At 32.6% G+C, this 17,227-nt stretch overlaps 1 protein-coding gene across 1 annotated transcript; it reads right to left on the reverse strand.

Moving 5' to 3' along the window:
- Positions 1–285: 285 nt before the first annotated feature.
- Positions 286–15,981, reverse strand: LOC149426445 (pancreatic triacylglycerol lipase). The gene is made up of 11 exons (XM_089636975.1): positions 15,439–15,981; positions 14,307–14,430; positions 11,362–11,509; positions 10,744–10,905; positions 9,505–9,600; positions 7,540–7,687; positions 6,907–7,136; positions 6,293–6,461; positions 5,607–5,748; positions 3,148–3,333; positions 286–1,318 (listed from the first exon to the last, which is right to left on the reverse strand). The coding sequence occupies exons 1-11, from the start codon at positions 15,518–15,520 to the stop codon at positions 1,192–1,194; spliced, it is 1,614 nt and encodes a 537-aa protein (XP_089493101.1). The 5' UTR covers positions 15,521–15,981; the 3' UTR covers positions 286–1,191.
- Between the last annotated feature and the right edge of the window lie 1,246 nt (positions 15,982–17,227).

Genomic DNA, 17,227 nt, shown 5'->3' on the forward strand with positions numbered 1-17,227 from the left:
CCAACAGATTGTATGAGAATTCTCGCTTCCATTTCACCTTAATGTGGAAACATATAAACTGCTTTTAAAGCCAACGAATCCACCGATGTTTCTCCATTTTTTAATTCATAAAAATCATCTTCCTACAGCTCCACTTACATACTATCGCTCAAGGACGTTAGCAGTGCTAACCACATATGGGAAGCTATCGCTTAAGTGGATAATTCGCGTGCGTAATAACAACTTGCAAGTGTTAGCGTTACTTCCGTAACGCAAATCAAAGAAGATAAACAATTTATAGTTTTATTTATTATCAATATTTATCATTAAACATAAAAATTTGCATTGCATTTAACTAATACACTCATTGAATATCAATGGACTAAGACATTTTGAAAATACACAGTTCTACGAAAGATATTTCGGAAAAGTAGGACATATTGAGTATTTCTTAATATAAGTCATTTACACCCTTACTTATGTCTGGCCTACTTTGAATAAGACTAGAAATTAAACTTAAATAAAAGCACAGTAAAAAAATTATAATTATACAACTTACATTCTGATTATGCTAACTATTTTGCATATTAAAAATAATTATAGGTGGGTGCCAAGAACGAGTTGTTTGGCGTTCCTTTCTCTCTGCTGACCCCAAATGGCGTAATGGTTAGTTAATTAGTTATGTATTACTATACTTAAACCAAACCTAATTATTGCAAAGATTTACGTAAAATGATTTTATTTTACTAGTAATAATCTAAATAACCTACTCTTAAACGAATACATTTTTTACGAATACTGAAGCACCATATACAAGAATTCTTTTTACTGTTTGCACATTATCAATGCATTGTATATTTTATGCATATACTGGTGCCTGATAGTTTCTATGCGATATCAATGTAAACAACAAAAGCGACGTGTGTTCTGTCATGCTTTTGAATTATTATGATTTATGTTTTATTTTTAGCTAAAGTATTCCCCGTGATTGTGCGGGGTCGCGACTAAAATCATTACTTATTTATAGGTTTTGCGAAATTCTGTAGGGTTTTACTTATGGAATATAGAAATTGACCATAGAAGACTGATCGAAGGTTAGTTAGTTTTGTTAAAAAATATGAGTCATTGATATTTTGATGCATCTGTAAAATAAGCTGAGAGAAAATTAATTGGTTTTGTGTTGATATTTTGCGGATGTTTATCATCTAAATATCAGTGTTGATATTTAGACGATATGGTGATACGGATTGGGGACATGTGGTCTGAACAGTGACCCTTATGGAACTGACTCGGAGTGTTGGCCACCAGTGGTTCTTCGTGCTGTGGACAAACTGTCATTCTGAAAATAAAAAAAAAAACAATTTTATTGTTATGATCACGCAAAGCAATGGCTGAAAATCCACATATCGAAGTAGATTTGTTGGTATTTCTCCACCTCTAAATAAACTGTTGGTTATTGCTACTCGTCGAGTAACATTTTATTTATTTTTTTTATTACAGGAGACGGTTGACGTAAGGTTCCCGTGAGCACTTAGGCCATAGGCCCATTGTGCTACCTTCCATTTTACCTCAATCCTTTAACAGTAATCCGTTCCCTTTTATATAGTTCACCAGGTTTGTCATTGGATATGTGGCTATGTCTTCTGGTTCTACAATGTGTCTTCCCAGGTATCTGAGCCTTGTCGAGTAACATAATTTATTATTTGTTTCACCACTGCTGAGTAACGCTACCTGTCTAGTAAATGCCTGTTTTTGCCACTATGTTAACTTATGATTTAAATGACTTAATGTGTAGGCACTCAACCGTTTACTTAGAGGCGTTTAGAGATCATATTAGTACATATTAGAGCTGAAGATTGGCTCTCTGGAAGCCCAGATGTAAATTGTCTAGATAACAAATTTAATATGGTCAGCGTTAGGAGGCTTAGCCTGAAGCAGACATCCAAATAAGGAGTCTAAAGCAATCGCTGGAGAATTCTGCGGCCAATTTCCTCATGGATGTCATGCATACTGCCATTGATGATTGTCACCAAATTTAAATAAAGTAAAGGCCAGCATTTCAAATACATAACATAATATATTTATTTCTTTTTTTTTCGAAGGAAGCAAATACTTTGGGGTGTGACATTATATACTAAATGACAAAACACACTTTGTAATATACGACTTTCATTGAATTGATAAATGACGGCCTTCATATCTGAGGGGTAAGATTCTCGACTAGAAAGCCGAAGGTCGCAGGTTCAAATCCCGGTGTGCGCATGTAAATTTTTATTTGATTCATTTGTTTTATTTCACAACTTTTTAATTTAAAATAATATATAGTATACTTGCGGCACGTTCCAGAGTGGAAGATACTCTCAGTATGTATCGCCACCAATGGTGTAAGACCACCATTCAGAATTTGAAATGTTGTTTGAAGTGGCTCTAACCGTGTTTGGTGACCAGATCTGAATAGCCAGATACTCCCTCACCTTCTTTTTCCCCATCTCTTTTCTCACCTCACTACCTTCAGCTTCACAACATACCCCAATTAGGGATGCCACTGGCTCCAAACGGTCGGAAGCAGTTGGGACTCTTGTGCGGTATTCACATAAATTATTTATATGGCTTATTATATTACCCATTAATATAAAGTGTGTCTTTTCATTTAATATATATTTCTTATTATTTATACTTAACCGTTTGAGTGACAAAAAAATTCATACAGTTGCTTGTAAAATGCCACCAAAAAAACATTATTTTTTATGAAACTATATATTTTTTTAAAACCCCATAAATTCTTTGAATTTTCAAGGATTTTGATGATTTTTTCGGTGTTTTATTAAAGAATATTGGTTTAGAATCACGCGGAGGAGGATCCCCAAGTCCAGGCGTTTCGAAAAAATGAGAATTTTACGTACAGACGTACGCGCGAATCAGAACACGACTGACGCAATCGACGGAAATCGACGATCAGCAATCTTCGTTAAAATACGAATCGACGAAAATCGACAATTGGCACCCAAACGGTTAATCCAAACACTTTATAACAGTATTTATGGTAGGAGTAGATATTGCATATCATGAAGCAGAAATCTATGTTTGTCTATACTGCAAAAGATCTTGAATATTGAGATCTAGTATCATAAAATTTGCAACAAATAGAACATAATATAAGGGACTTACTTTGTATTATACTCCATAGACTCTATATGTATCCAGGCTACATAGATTCGTGGCGACATGAGGATTCTCCAGGTCAGGGGGTTTAAGAGATTAGTTTCGAATTCCCATTCGATGATTGCATACTCGGGCACTCCGATATCCTTCACTGACACCACCAGGGTCCTCTGGGTTCCAGGTTTGTGGTGCCTAAACAAATACGAAATTTAAAAAAATTATAAAAAATGCTGTGATTTACTTTAGTAAGAATGATTATTGTAAGAAAACCTCAAGCTGTTTTTCCAGAGGGGTAAGCAGAAAGGATAGATCGCCGCACAACTCTGTCTTGGCAAACGCTTCATTCACATTCACAAATCGTCTCTACATATTCTTCAGTTATTATTATTGACTCTTGACATGACCCTACTCAAGTATTTGATTCGCTTATATGTCTATTGAAGTTTTTGAAATAAGATGTGTAGCATTTTGTGCATGGGTAATACTTGCAGACGTTTTAAATTATTACTTCAACTGGTAAGTACTGGATCAAGCGCTGTGCACTATGAGAGTTATTTTGTAATTCGTTAACAATCTTTTTCTCACAAATTCTCTTTTATGATGGACTGCACATTGCGGAAGTAAAATTATAAAAATGGGCTGCACCTTGCAAGGATAAAAGAATTTTGTCTATGCTTATGTGTATCACCAGTCATTGGACTACACCTCTCGGTAGAAAAATTTCGGGTACGGAATGCACCTTGCAAGGATAAAAGAATTTTCTTCTATACCAAAATTTTTCACCAATCATTTTATTTGATAAGTCAATCATAGGTTAAACAAAGTGGAGTGTTGATGTGAGAACTGATAGATGGAATCTGGTCCTTAAAACAGTTCAGGGAAGTGCCTTCAGTTTCATCTGGTTTAATTTATTTCACAACAGAGGGTTAGGATAAAAAAATTACATAGAATAAATAATAACAACTGTCCAATAAGTATGTGCAACAATACATAAGAAGTATCGCAGTCCTGTGAAAGATTACAGGATAGTCTCAATCCTTCACACAATCAGTTCCAATTTAGAAAATGGCACTTAATTTCAAAACAAATTTGAGTTCATCGAACCAGAGTAACGCAGGACGCACTGACAATACGTGTGATAAAGCAATAAATACGGTTTTAACCTCAAACACTCATAAAAAAATTATTAAAATTAGCGCCTCACAAAATCGAAAAACATGTCTCGGAAAACATAAGTATATGTGTATTATGTAAAAAAAAAAAATACAGTAAAGCTTAGGTCAAGTGAAGAAGTGAGAACAAGAGATGTGAGAAATTTAGTAAAGTTCTGGGGGCTGTAGCTAAATGTGTTCAGAATCTTGCCGTTGAGTGGATGTCGTACAGGGCACACATTAGCACAAGAGATTGGGACAAGGTTATGTTGGTTCTTTAGAAACTATTTTAGGTGATTGATATAAATTTAAATGGTGGCCAAGAAGAAAAAATCTACATGGTTATTTTGAAAAGAAATTTGATGTAATTTTTCTCACAATGTTTATTTAGGACGGGTTGTTTTGGATAATTTGAACAATTCATCAAATTTCAACATTCATTTTGCAGTTCTGTGAAAAAAAATTTCAAGTTCTGTTTTAATTTCAGTTTTGTCAAGCAACTAGCCTATAATGATATAATAACAGAACTTGAATAGGACTTTCACAGAACCAGGAAATGAACGTTGAAATTTGATGAATTGTTCAAATTATCCGCAACAACCCGTCCTTAATGTTTCTAATTTGAAATATTCTAGGCGTTCTTTATAGTCGCTAAGCAGAGTGGACAACTTATTTATAATTAAAGCGATGCACTACGTAGTAATGCAAAATCATGGGTTTTTGGTTTGAAATATTTCAGGTGCTTTAATTAAATACTGCGAGTAGAATACATCTTGGCCTTAGAAATAATTGAGTATTTTTTAGATAAGTCTTTTTATAAGCTCGGAAAAAAATTATGTATAAGGCCTATGAAAACTGCTTTAAAGTTCAAAATCTCCTACTTACGAACCCATTTTCGGTCATGATTTTATTGTATAATGTGGCAAATTAAGTTATTTACAAAATGATGGGAAAAAAATTAAATATTTATGCCTGAACATCCACAAAATAAAATAAAAGGCACTTTTTGGCCATGTTTTTTTCATGCATAAATCAAAACAGGCGGATGGTGTTAAGCGGGAATTTAAACCTTATCGCCATCTACGTAAGGGGTGTTATTGATAGTGGCTCGATTTAAAATATTACACGACGTAGTGCATCGCCTTAATAGTAATTGTCAACTTTCATTTAGTTTATTCATTCACCTTAAGTATGTTTTACATTAGTTACGTTGCCAACCCTATCCAAGGAAGTGTGTTCTTAAATAATTTTTTAAAACAGAATTTTTTTTTTATGAATGCAATAGAAGTAAAATATGAGAAATGAAAAACCTACCCAGCGTGCTCTTCAAGTGGTACTCTATCAGAGTGCGCGCCGTTTTTGCTGACGAGGACCATCCAAAGTCTTCCCACATCACCTCCGTGAGATGTACTTTCCATCGAAGCAGATATGTTGACAGTTACCCGGTAATTCATTCCTAAAAATAAAAATCAACTATAAAATCACATCACTGTCATAGATTAAGGAAAAATATACTAGTGATGCAATATTTCTATAAAATTTCGCAGCTTTACTGCTTTAAATTAATGCTGATATAATTTTGTAGTACATACAAATAATGCATTGAAAAATCATGTCTAAAATAAGCAGCTTGGCCCATTTGTTTTTGATTTTATTTTATTAATTTAGTTTATTAATGTGGTGACACTACTACTGATTGGCGGGTACGAGAATCTACAAGTTAGAAGGTCTGATCAGAAAAACAAGATAAATAGTTCTCAAAATGACAATCAAAATCAGTGGATGAAAGAGAAGTGGTGATATAGTCATTACGGTTAGGTTGTGCATGGAAAAGTTTCAACTTGCTGTCACTTACAGTCGTACATGGTAAGTGAATAAAAACATGTACTTAGATAACTAAGCCATTTATTACCCAATAAGTGATACATTATTCACGAGTGACACGCTGCTTTAAAGATGTATATGAGCAAAATTAACAAGTGTTTATAGATCACACTTACTGCAAAACGGGTAGGCGTCATTCGTCATAAGATAGGCTCGAATAGATTTATTTGTAGAGGCCGCACCGCTCTTCAACAATTTCTTGTATTCGTTGTAAGTGTGGAAACCAAATGGAAGGCACTGGTTGCCGGGAGCCCCACAGTTCATACACGCTCCTTTCAGGAAATCCTGTCATCAAAACATTAAATATTTGACTGAAATAGAGTGAGAGAAATGGATTTATTTAATTAAATTAAACAGAATTTTATAAACCAGATAATAAGGGATATCACAAGGCTGAGGCCTCTAACTGAAAATAACTAGTTTAATGCAATGACTTGTAACAAAGATATTTTAGGAATTTGTTTTGAATTGCTTCAATTTTGTTTATGTGGATTTTGTAAAATGGAGTCAAAACAACTGATGCAAACTCCAGATGACTTCGTACGTAGGTAAAGTAGAGTTGCTTAATGATATTGATAAGTTAATTATAAGATAAGTTATTAGTTGTTAAAGGTCAAAATGACATCTAATTTTCGTACAGAGGTGATCATTATTTTTGTTTCACACAATAAAAATGATTTGATTCCCTGGTAACAATGAAAATCCCTTACATCTTATTCTCTAGACCTACCTGATAACTTGTACACTCCGCCGCCATGAATGGACAAGGAGATAAAATGCTGTCTTGGAAAAACTCGTGGGCCCGCACGTGATTGCAGTTGAGGAATTTCCTGAAGCCTTGGAATATGGCTCCGGGCTTAGAAGCAACGAACTGCATCATACCCTGGTTACATCCAGGCTGTATGGACCCTCCATTAGGGAAGAAGTCAACGTGCCCAATTAGCTCAGATATTCCGAGTCCTGAAAACGAATATCCATAGTAAACATATCTGACAGCGTTTTCTACACAAGTGAATTACATAGTACGTAGAATATAATTATAACAGAATTCTACATTATAATTAGTAAGCTGCAGACACTAGACACAATAATAATTAATGATAGTATGTGATTTGTAAATAGCCAGCTTATCTCCTGAACAAAGTTCAACTAAAGCAAAAAGTTATCAAGAGATTGACCCAAATTCTAACAATATGTTTACACAAATGAAAAATTCAAGGAAGGCAATAAATTAATCTTAATTGGTAGCAGACTATTTACAGATCTAAGGAAAATAAACAAGCTACGTAGAAGATAATAATATGTTATTAGTACCTACTAGCGCAAAACTAGTATCACTTATAAAATGTATAGTGTTTTTTACCTCCACTTATGAATTGCGATGCATCTGAGTGAATGACGTCAACAAATTTAGCATCAGATCTATCTAGTTTCACAATGTTTTCACATTTTCCGAAATGTGGCTCTGCCGGATCTAATCCTGTAATTCTTCCCAGAGTCAAACCAAATTGCTGAAACAAAACATTTTGTATTATATTAAATATTAATATTAAATTAAATATCTTGGTGTGATCATCGATGAAAATTTGAAATGGAAAAGCCATATTACGGAGTTAGTAAAGAGAATAAGGAAATGTATATATATATTTGTTAGGTTAAGAAATATTTTAAATGTGAAAATACTAAAAAATGTATATTATGCTCTTGTCCACTCCCTGCTTATTTACGGAATCATAGGTTGGGGAGGATCTTATAAAAACAACCTAAACTCAGTAAAAGTCTCGCAAAAAATTATTATAAAGGTAATACTTAAAAAAAACTCTACTTTCCCAACAAAATTGCTTTTTAAAATGTTTCCAGTACCAAATATTGATGATATATTTAAGCAAACTTCAATTATAAAAATGTGTAAAGAAAAAAATAACACAGAATATCAAGAATTTTACAAACTGATGAGAAATGGAAATCAATTTATTACGCCAATCTTTAACACAACTCAAATGCAAAACCATTATATTTACCAAGCCATAAAAAACTACAATAATCTCCCTTCCGAATTGCGCTGTATTACGAACCAACAAGAACAAATCAATAAAATCAAACTTTTTTTCAAAAAAAACTTATATTAAAAAAATATATGGATATATTATATTTATATTTTACACATAACATTGAATCACTGAAGTAAGAATCGTGGCTCCCTTATCAGGCACAAGAGCTCCTCTTTTCTGATAAGGTATACATGACCAATTATGTACCTTAATATTATATTTTGCAAAAAAATGTATGTATTAATGTAACTATGATCTATATTAAAATAATTTAAAAAAAAATATATATATATATTATTGCTTTAGTTTTATCAACTTTTCAACAAATTAAATTGTTTGCATAAATTGGTTCTTTTGTTTTGTTTTATTATGTCTTATTATATTATTTGTTTAATTTTACAATTTAGAGTCTAACAATCACCAAACTTAAGTTAGAACAAAAACAAAAGACAGTTTCCTAGCGTCGTCCAGAATGATGCGTGGTGCAGGAGGCGACAAGCCATCAAAGAATGCTAGTGAACTACTAATAAATCACGCCCTTTCTGCACATGGCATGAGACTTGCATCTCCGCACATTCTTTTACTTGCGATCAGCAATAGCACAATAATACCACACAAGATTCTTACTATCCAATAGGATGATATCAGTTTATGCAATTTTAATTATTTAACTTCAATGAATCAAAATTCTTTTCAACTTACAAATAACCATGTACCTTCCCTCTTGGCCACAATCAAATTTTTTATCAATCACCGTCTTCTAAGAAACCCTGAAACTTTCCATATTCCTTTCCAAAGAACTAATTTCTCCCAAAATCTTGAGCGAATGTGTCGACTATATTAACATGCACTGTAGTGGCAGGATTCCGTACATATTAGCGATACCCCCAGAACTTTACTAAATTTACCTAAACTCTTATTTTACCTTAACCCAAACATTGTTGTCTCTTGTTGTTGATGTTTTACATAAGTACTTCTATTTTCAATATATTGTTATACACCGTTATTGGACGGTAGATATTTATTCTTTGTTATTTTTGTTGTAATTTTTTTATGTTAACCTTCTGTCTGTTGTGTACATTATAAAACTAACCAGTCATATATACCTACCAATTAAATTAATTTTTCCTAACGTGAAGAACAACAGCATGTAGTTTTTTTAAAGCAGTTTAAAATACTGTGGTATTTGAAAGCTATTATTATTTATTTAAAAAATGTCTGCCACCAAAAGTTACAGTGGCTAACATGCTTTTAGAGCAAAATAATAATGTACTCACCTTCCGAAGCGTGTATCCTGTGTAGCCCCCTATATGGGCACCAAGAGAATGTCCAATGAAATGAAAATTATCCAAGTTCTTGAGGTTCAAATGAAGCTGGAATCAAGAGGAAAAAATATAAACATATAATGTTATTTATCCAATGATACCAATACTCGGAGGAATTTTAAAAAATGGACTCGCCAAAGTGTGTTTGAATTTGAGATATAATCTACAAAATTTAAACTAAAAAATGATAATCTAGGGGACGAATAATAGTGGGAATATGATAAAGGAAGTAGCTGCACCAATAGTAGACAATTTCAATAGGATACGGTAAATGGAAGAAGAAGAAAAGATTGGACAGAGCAGTGTATATCGTCGTTGCCCTTGAAAATTTGGTAAAACTCCCTTGCAAGCGCAATGACCCAAGTACACCTGTGGTGAAATTAAAATAAGTAATTATTATAAGCATAATTATTCGCCTGAAATACCCATACAAGTGCAGGTTCAATTCCTGTCGGCGACATTTATTTTTACTCAGGGGATATTTTCAATTTGTATCGGTACTTCAGGCTATAATTATTGCTTATAATAACTTGTTATTCTTTGCGCCATGTATAAAAAAAACCTTGTCTTATAAACATCAGTTTATTATTAAAAATAACTAAATTTGCCAACAAGATGATCTTGTGTTATGTTTTTTAAATTAAAGAAAAATGGTGGAACCTGCAGACAAGCTGCCTTGTGGCAGCTTTGCATGAACACTTTTTTTTCTTATTATTAAAATTATTGTAATTTTTAACATATCTCATTATTATTATTTGTTTTATCTTTCGTGATGCTCTATATTGATTGTCTTGGTGCTTTAAATATTCGGAGCATTCATTAGAAAGAGTTGATGAAAATTATTTTTTTATAAACATGAAACAAATTAAGTTTTTGTAAAGCAATTTTAAGATGTATGTAACAATTAATTAATCCTGTTAGAGCGTCAGTTTCATGGCAGCATGCTGTGATTATTATTCTATTACCGCTGTAGAAGCTGTTGATGTCACAAAGACAAAGGAAAACTGCGAAGATTAACCTTTACAACATTGACTTTTTCATCGCTACCTCTCTCATCATGCGGTACTTTTTGACAGAATGTGTATGTATTAGTGAAACTTCTTGGGTCACATGTGAGACTTTCATGTTTGGGGACAGCTGGCGATGGATCACTTAGATCAGGTGATAAGTGATTGATATAAGTGTACTTACATATATATCGTGAACGAGGTGTGCGGCGATGACACCAACTAGTCTGATGTTGGCAACGGCCTGAGTGTAGGGAGGACTCGACCCTCCCCTCCAGTCAATACCGATGACGGTGGCGTCTGCATTCTCTTCCAAGGTCAACAATGCCTCCATCATGTGTTGAACCTAAAGGTGGCAATAAATTATGAATAAAGAAGTTGTGGCCATGAAAAGATATGAGGCAATTATCGCTGAAAGACTATGCTTTTTACTGCCAGAAGTATGGCACATTGAATTGGCCAAGTAAAAGGTTAGGAGCAGTGGTGGTAAATGGCTTTATTCATTCTTTGAGCACCAATAGTTAAGAGTATGGTAGACTAAACTCAAGAGATTGGGGGTCCTAGTAACTTGTGGAAACAATAGGACTACATAATCACACATTATCCATCTTACTGATTAGATCCTTATGCGTCAGTTCAGAAATGGTATTACCTAAGCTGTAGTCCTAAGTCAAGTTTTTCACTATTTCAAACTTACACGCCGCGTAATGTTTTATCCCAATTAATAAGTAAGGTTGATTATATATAAAGCTGTCGTTCAAAAACTAAAACGTAACTACATGTCGTTTTAAGTACAACTTACCCAAAGTTTGTTTCCTCCTTCTAAATACCCATGAGCTATAAGGTAAAATGGGCCACGAGGATTCAACTGGGCTTTGGAAATCTTATCCATATCATTGTTGTCCAAGAAATTTGGAATCTTCAGGTTTTTCCTTGTAAATGTGGGAAACCTGTAATAAGAAGAGAAAAATAAAATTAAGAACAGCGGAATCATTAATCTTATCATCACTTATAATTTCTTAAGCTATAGAGCCTGTATCTCGATAATTTCATTCAAGAAACATTTAATTTCATTTTAAATTTAACAAAATAAAAATGTTAAAAATAGTTCATCAAAATTAACCTTGAAGCAGACTGTACTAATTATGATAAAATGCTTATATTCAATGAGATTCATCCCCCTACTTTATTATTTTATTAATTAATAGTGAATATATTGATAAGGTGAACATATTTTTCTTATCACAATCCATTGCAATGAATGACTTGACGCTCGTCAGATTCTCATTGTATAATAATATACATATATAAACACATCAATCAATTGAAAACAGGAAACAAAGTATTGATAAGAAGTCAGACTTGTAAATTTAACTCTGAGGAAAGACATTGTTTGAAAACATGTTTTTCATATTTTACGAGTAAAATATGAAAAAATTATATATAATTTATAAAATTTTATTAAATTCAATTTAAATTAAATGACGTAAAATAAGGCAGAAAAATTTGTTTAAAAAATTTATATATCTGAATAAAATTAATCTATTATAATAATGATTATTAAGGTAGAAATACACTACTTCTGCGTACGCTACGTAAGCAATGCATTAAAATATCTTGACTAATTGCACTATGGAAATAGATGATTTAAAAACACACTTGTCACACGCAACGCAAACCCACGCTTCCATGGCTGCGCTAATCTGGGCTGTCCAGATCGACGTGAGACGTGTAAAGATGGAGGGGGTTGCTCCAACGAGTTTATTTCACATCTATGACTGGTATTATCTATACATCTACTGTTATGTTTGGTATATCTATGTTTATTTGTTTTAACAGTTGGCTTAATAAACTAATGAACTAAGTAAATCATTCTCAAATTCGCTCTCTGACAAAACTACGAATTGCGTCTGCTGACAAGTGAAACACATAAACAGAACCTAAAAAATAAACGTCAAATCAACTGACGCGCCTACGCGTCGCGTACTTGAGAATTAGAGACCAGTTGTCACATGGTCATACGCGTTGCGTGCGTATAACCAGTTTGCAAGTTGACCTGGTATCATAGTAATGAGTGTATCGCGTACATCGACCTAGTGTGTTTCTACCTTTATTTGTTTATCTTGACAAGCTTGTTTTGGTCTGTTTGTTGTACGATATAATAATGCATTACCAGAAAGACTGGATACAAACTAGAGATAGAACAGTTAGAGGCCGAGTTGATAAATACGTCTGGGTCCCACCCAGGCGTCGTGTCATCCAGTCCTACATCATTCCAGAAGCAACATCTTCCACTTATAAATGATGTTAGTAGAAGTTTATCAAATATTTTCAGGTAATTTGTAACCCGGGAGCGTTTGTCTTTCTTTAAAAAAAAAGATCTAGTCCAACAACCATGGCAAGTATTTTAACATCTAATTCCTCAGACAAATTCTGTCAGAAGGTTGGAGTACTTTGAAGTGCTTTGCAATAAAATCGAAATGCAATATTTATGAATGTATCCGAAAACTGTTTTAGAAAGGAGATAAAATCCACTTTCAAATTGTATTGTTAGAAATAAACACATTTTTTTTTTAAATATTAAAATTTTAAATGCAAACATATTATAAAATGGCTAACTTAACTTTTTTTGAAATTAAAATTACTGGTAACGAAAAAATATATAAAAACACAATTATTTCATTAGACACATGTATTACAAACGTTATCGTTTCATATTGACCGGTCAGTGGTTGAGTGGGCATAGCGCTTGGGTCTCACCCGAGCGTCGCGTGTTCGATTCCTCGGCTGGCTAAGTCCTCCATCACAACACAAGCAACATTTTCGGCTTTCTGTGGTGGTAGTAGGAGATTTTCAAACATTGTTGGGTTATTCGTAACCCAGGAATGTTTGTCTTTCTTTTAAAAAAAAAAAAAAAAAAAAATATATAAAAATAATGAACAAAAAATCTCATAATTTTTATCAAATTGCAGTCGGAACCTTTGGTGTCATAAAGGTGCACATTGTTATTCTTCTGGGGTTAACTTCTAGATTTGAATATAAAGCGTGGTGGTTTTTCTTTCTAACACTGTTTAGATCATATTTCTCACCACAACAGTAAGGGAGACATAACGATTTCTGTGAGACCATATGAGTTGTTCCCAAAAGCGAACAAATTAGCCTGAAAGGTTCAAATTACCCATGAGTTATGAGTTATGTCTTGTATCTGAGTGGTTCTTTTTAAAAATTAACAGGAATAGTTTGTTATAAAATATCTAGAAATGACGATTTGAAAAGAACTAGGTTTTTTCTTGTACTTACGTATGTATATATTCACAGGCAAAACATTTTAGAGATGATACTTTGTATCTATTTGTGTACACCGAAAGTATCAAAAAAGTTTTTCAAACTAGTTTGGAATGCCCGCCCGCAATCCCCTCTTACCCTGAAAATGCCCAAAGATAGTGGTGCTTAGCGACGTTTATCAATTCCGTTTAAATTTCAATCTTCACTTTCCTGACTAAAACCAAAATTATTATTAAATTTAATTATTTTTTCAGGTTCCACGGCAACGCAGGACAGTGACAATTAAAACGTCTGAAAAGTGATTAAAAGTGAAAGCCAATAAACTTAACCTATTTAACAGGGTTTTTGTTCATCACCTTTCATGACTTTATATCACTTTTCACGAGTGTGTTGAATGACTGAATCATCCAGTACACCACTGCACAAGCGAGGGTCTTTTTGAAATTATCTACCAATACATACCTGACATTCATAATGTCTGGAGGAAGAGGAAAGACAGCAATTGGCCGATTCTCTGCTGATATCCATGGTGGTGATACTGAAAAGCACCCATAGACACCGTAGCATCGCTCCGTGTCGCGAACCGCTGAAAACAAAACATTTGCATTTTATTTCAATCTATTACACGATTCAATTATGATTAATTGTTGGGTAAATGGATGAGCGCTTTATTCAAACTCTGACTCCAGAAATCCAGAAATTTCAGGTTTGATTCCTTAATAATAAATACAGATACATGTGTAACCAGGAATCTCTGGACAGTGGCCATTCAACACACTCTTGAAAAGTGATATAAAGTCAAGAAAAGTAATGAAAAAACTAGGTTAAAGAGGTTAGGTTTATAAGCCTTCTTTTTTCATCACTTTTACTGGTTTTATATCACTTTTCAAAATTGTATTGAATTGCCACTGTTGTGAGTTGCAAGGAACCAGGTGTGGAATCAAGTACAAGTTCCACTAATACTACCATTTTCATTGACCTATCAACCTTTTTATCGCATTCCTGATGTATAATACAGGATTACAGACGTATGTGGCACTTCTTGGGACATGTTTTCAAATAAAATGAAAACATACATGACGTACATGGGGGCACGGTTTATTCATGCGTGCTAGCAGTGTATACGTTAACATTAGGTAGGTACTACAATTAATGCACTGGTACGAGAACATATTAACAGAGACGTGAGATGACAACATGTTAGCATAATGAATGGGGTGGGGTTGCCTATAGTAAAGTTCAATCTCATATCAGACAGATTAATAGTTCAAACTTCAGACACTAAACGCTCATATACAGATAATAATATTTATAAGACGGGAATGTCTAGTTCACAAACATGAGATACAATAAATTGGTGGGTGAAATTCATATAATAACAATGAGGTACAAAAAGCATTCACTTGAAATAAAATGTTATAAAAACGAAGATATTTTTAAAGAATCTTCATCAAGCTTATTCTATTGTTCAAGCAAAAAAAAAAAATAATATTTAAATTATAAGGAAACAAAATATTACATAAATATAATGTATTAAAACTCAAGTTGAACTGGATATTGTAAAAAATTATGGACAGTGAAATTAGGTACCAACCTACGGGAGCTTTGACATCGGTTTCATTTTGAATCACAAATAAAATTGTTTTAAACAAAAGTCCTGCCGTAAAGTTAACCATCTTGTTTTATTATTAATATCACTTTTGGCAGAATAATATATTATTATTATCACAGTCGAGGAATTATACAACAATTTACTGAACTTAAGTAGGTAAATTTAAAACTAATAAGAGTTTCTTTCAATTATTATTTAGTGTAATTAAAAAAAAACAAAGTTTTAAACCAATATCAATTTGTACTGAATTATATTATCATGTACAAGAATTTGAAGGTAAATAAAGTACATAAATGTATGAAGATTTTATTTTCATGGATGTGTTTTGTATTAAGTAAGTTTTTTGGGAGTGATTTAAGCAACATAACTTAGTAAGTTTTTGGTATTTTTAAACACTTTTTCAGACTAGGCTAGTAACCATACTGATACTTTCATATTTAAATAACTAATAACACTTTCACTTCTTATTCACTGAGGTCTCTCTTGTAGCAAAGTTAGTTATGAACTGAGAGGTTTCTAGATGATACCGGGGAGTGAATATTCTTATATGGCCCACAGATAAAAATACAGTGACGCAAATGGCTAGCTGTTATAAACATTAATAATTTTACGCTTATATATTATTAAACTTCGACCCCTAATGACAAACAATTATTGTTGTTGGGTCATGTAACATAATAGGATAAGGGGCACATGTAATATTGCAAACTTACGTACATTCAAGTAAATATGTAGAACTAAATCAATATTGATCACAGTAAGTTAGAATTTAGTAGTAATTTTAAATTATGTTTGTTGTTGACTTTGTACTAGGGGAGGTATGTTAAAATAATAATATTTACTGTTATTGAAATATATTTCACAATAATTTGTATAATTATACTTTTTTTGGTTAGCTTTATGTACATGTAGTGTACGTAGGCAGTCATATTTATTCTCTGGTCTTCCATATTCATTTATTTATATTTGTGACCTGTGATTGTGGCAATATGATATATACTTAACCCCATTGGCAGGGATTCTAAACAGTTTTGTAGTTGGAGGGATAGTATTTAAGTTTAGGCAGAAAGTGACGAGCACGAATATATTAGAAGGAAATACATTTATAAAATAAAATAAGATGGTTGCATAAAAGATATTACATAATTCGATAATTAGCATTCCATTTATCATTAGCATCAACGCTGGCCTTAAGCAACCTATCAACATCATGAATCAGCCGCGAAAACTAGGAGAAAAAAACACAATTTTAAAATTACAAATTTGAAATTTGATTTATTTGAAAAATATATGATAGAAAGGTACTTAGCAGAAAAGATAATAAATAACATACCCAAAACATTTGTGTGATATTTTGTTAATTGAATATATATATATCATGTAATATGGCAGAATGGGATTGAACCACCCTCCTGGTCCTGCTGGATTAAAAAACTTAAATAAATAAAAATAAAATAACTATGATAATCAAAACAAAATCGTGGGACATGTCAAAAACGCAATATACAAACTTTGGCAAAAATGCCCATATGTATAATATATGATAATATAACTTTTTTTAATACATATTTTTTTTAATTTATTTATTTAGGAAAACCAACAGATCATTTCACATCTATAAACTTATAAAATATACAAATAAAATGTAATGACATATTTTCATTTAAACTTCAAATTATAACAAAAAACTAAGGGTCCCCCGCACCCTCGTGGGCTAAAATATTTACAAAAATTCAAAATAGTAAAATTTTAGATAAATAGTAAAATAAGA

Source organism: Hesperophylax consimilis, chromosome 1 (assembly GCF_061612785.1).
Source record: "Hesperophylax consimilis isolate HC1 chromosome 1, BYU_Hcon_1.0, whole genome shotgun sequence".
Taxonomy (NCBI): Eukaryota; Metazoa; Arthropoda; class Insecta; order Trichoptera; family Limnephilidae; genus Hesperophylax; species Hesperophylax consimilis.

Coding starts and splice junctions, on each gene's coding strand:
- LOC149426445 (XM_089636975.1), bottom strand. CDS start 15,520: ATGGTTAACTTTACGGCAGGACTTTTGTTTAAAACAATTTTATTTGTG. Junction 10,906..11,361: donor AAGGAGGAAACAAACTTTGG/GTAAGTTGTACT, acceptor TGCCACCTTTAG/GTTCAACACATGATGGAGGC. Junction 7,688..9,504: donor CAGGATACACGCTTCGGAAG/GTGAGTACATTA, acceptor GTTTTGTTTCAG/CAATTTGGTTTGACTCTGGG.